This window comes from Cyprinodon variegatus, unplaced genomic scaffold, assembly GCF_000732505.1.
Source record: "Cyprinodon variegatus isolate N-32 unplaced genomic scaffold, C_variegatus-1.0 Scaffold1253, whole genome shotgun sequence".
In the NCBI taxonomy this organism is placed as follows: domain Eukaryota; kingdom Metazoa; phylum Chordata; class Actinopteri; order Cyprinodontiformes; family Cyprinodontidae; genus Cyprinodon; species Cyprinodon variegatus.
In genome coordinates, this window is record NW_015151706.1 from 45672 (window position 1) to 47497 (window position 1826).

A 1826-nucleotide genomic window follows, 5' to 3' on the forward strand; every position below is an offset into this window, starting at 1 on the left:
CAGTCCACTCTTTTGTTCAGGTGATCACTGATGTAATTTGGTTCCATTGTTAGCCTGTAATATCTGAAGAATCATAGATAGGTTTCAGATATTACAGGCTAGCAATGGAACCAAACAACCCATTCATCGGTTACCATTTGCATGTTTCCAAGCAATACAAGGCCTTGCCTATATAGGACCCAAACTCACTGAGGATCCAGACATTTGAATTGAGAAAGTGTTGGTATCTGGAGGTCTGTCCACCTTTCTCCAGCAGAGGGCGTTCTAGGTCTCCTGGAGCTGGAGCTGACCACCACACCTGCGGCTCGTGAGCTCATCAGGAGATCGGCATTTAAGGAGGTGCAGAGCTACAATCCGACGCCAGAGTTTAGCCGACCAGCCTGTCTGAATCTCTGACTTCCCCGAAGCCTGAATCTGAACCTAATCTGCTTTTTGTCCTTTCTGCTTCTCAGGAAGAACCTGCCTGGAAACCTGAAACCTGGAAGAGTTTCTCAAGCGTGAAACCAAGCAGTCTCTTCTCAGGAGAACCCTGGAAACCTGAATCAGTCTGATACCTTCCTGCCCGCTCTCAGAAAGAGCTGAGAGAGAAGCTCTGAACCTGCTCTGTAAGATCCACTACTCAGCCCTGCCTCTGCCTGCCTTCAGCCTCTGGACCCTCCTGGTTCCCCTCCTCTGCCGCTCAGCCTGAATTTCTGAACAGGTACAGACCTGCTCTCATTCAACTTGTAACATACCTGGATATCTGCTAACCTCTCTGTCCCCCTCTGCAGAGAAACCAGTCGTGACCAGTCCTGAATCTGATAACCCCCTGTTTATTCAATAAACCTTTGAACTTTTTCTCCTGTTTCTGAGTGTTTCTGCATGTGGGTTAGGATCCCTGAAAGCCAACATGACAGAAAGCTTCCTGGAGAGGTGGAGAAACGTCTTCAAATCTTGGAAAACAAGTCTAGTGGATTTTTTTGAACTTTTACGGAATTTACAAACTTAAAGAGGCAAAACTATATTTAAAATTATAAAACCTATGCAATCACTCGGAGGTAAGGTAGTAAAGGTTTTAGAGTTAAAAAAACATAGTTTCTCAAAACATAGAAGCTTTAAGCACCCGTGCTAATATCTTTTGGACAGTGATGCAGGACAGGCTATTGTTTTTGTGTAGTTATACTCATAATAATTTTTAATTACATATGGATATGATGTCTTTCTCACAGTATCTACGTGTTGGGATTTAAATGTGTTTTACCTCTAGTTGTTGCCACGTGTGTGTAAGGTTATGCATTTTGATGTGCAAGTTGCTTGGCTGTACACTCCCACTCCTCTTTAGGTTGGCTGCTTGTCTGAGCAGACTAGTCTTCCAGTTCTCCATCATCAGCATTTCAGTGAGGCAGCTCTGGAATTAGAAATAATTGCACAGGTCAAATAGCTGAAAGGGCAGAGCGTACAATAAAACTTATAGATGTAATGTAATGCATGATGAGCTTCAAACTCTTTGTTAGGGTTTTTTTCACCACTCATTGAACTCATTGATTCAAAGTTTAGGACAGTCTGATTCCACAACCTATGACTGCAGCAGCCACAAAAACTGGATGTCTACATATTTCTTTCTCCAGACACAAAACTGGGACCATGAGTGAAAAACGTCTTTCTCCATCCATGATCCTTGCAGAGCAGAGTACAGTATTGGATGCTAAATTTCCTGTACTTATAAAGTACTTTTTAAAAAGCACTTTTTAGAGTCAACAGACTTCACAGATATTCCTAGCCTGGGTGCCATTCCGAACTTACAAATTGTCAGGGCGGGCTTTATACGATGATGGACAGATGATCAA

General features: G+C 43.0%; 1 protein-coding gene across 1 annotated transcript in view; it reads right to left on the reverse strand.

The window, feature by feature from the left end:
• Positions 1 to 641: 641 nt before the first annotated feature.
• Positions 642 to 1826, reverse strand: part of LOC107102421 (A-kinase anchor protein 6-like) — a 69922-nt gene continuing 68737 nt past the window's right edge. Inside the window, exons 4-5 of the mRNA XM_015401735.1 lie at positions 1241 to 1387; positions 642 to 764 (exon numbers count right to left, since the gene is read on the reverse strand). Coding sequence (XP_015257221.1) covers positions 642 to 764; positions 1241 to 1387 — 270 coding nt within the window. The remainder of the gene's footprint in view (positions 765 to 1240; positions 1388 to 1826) is intronic.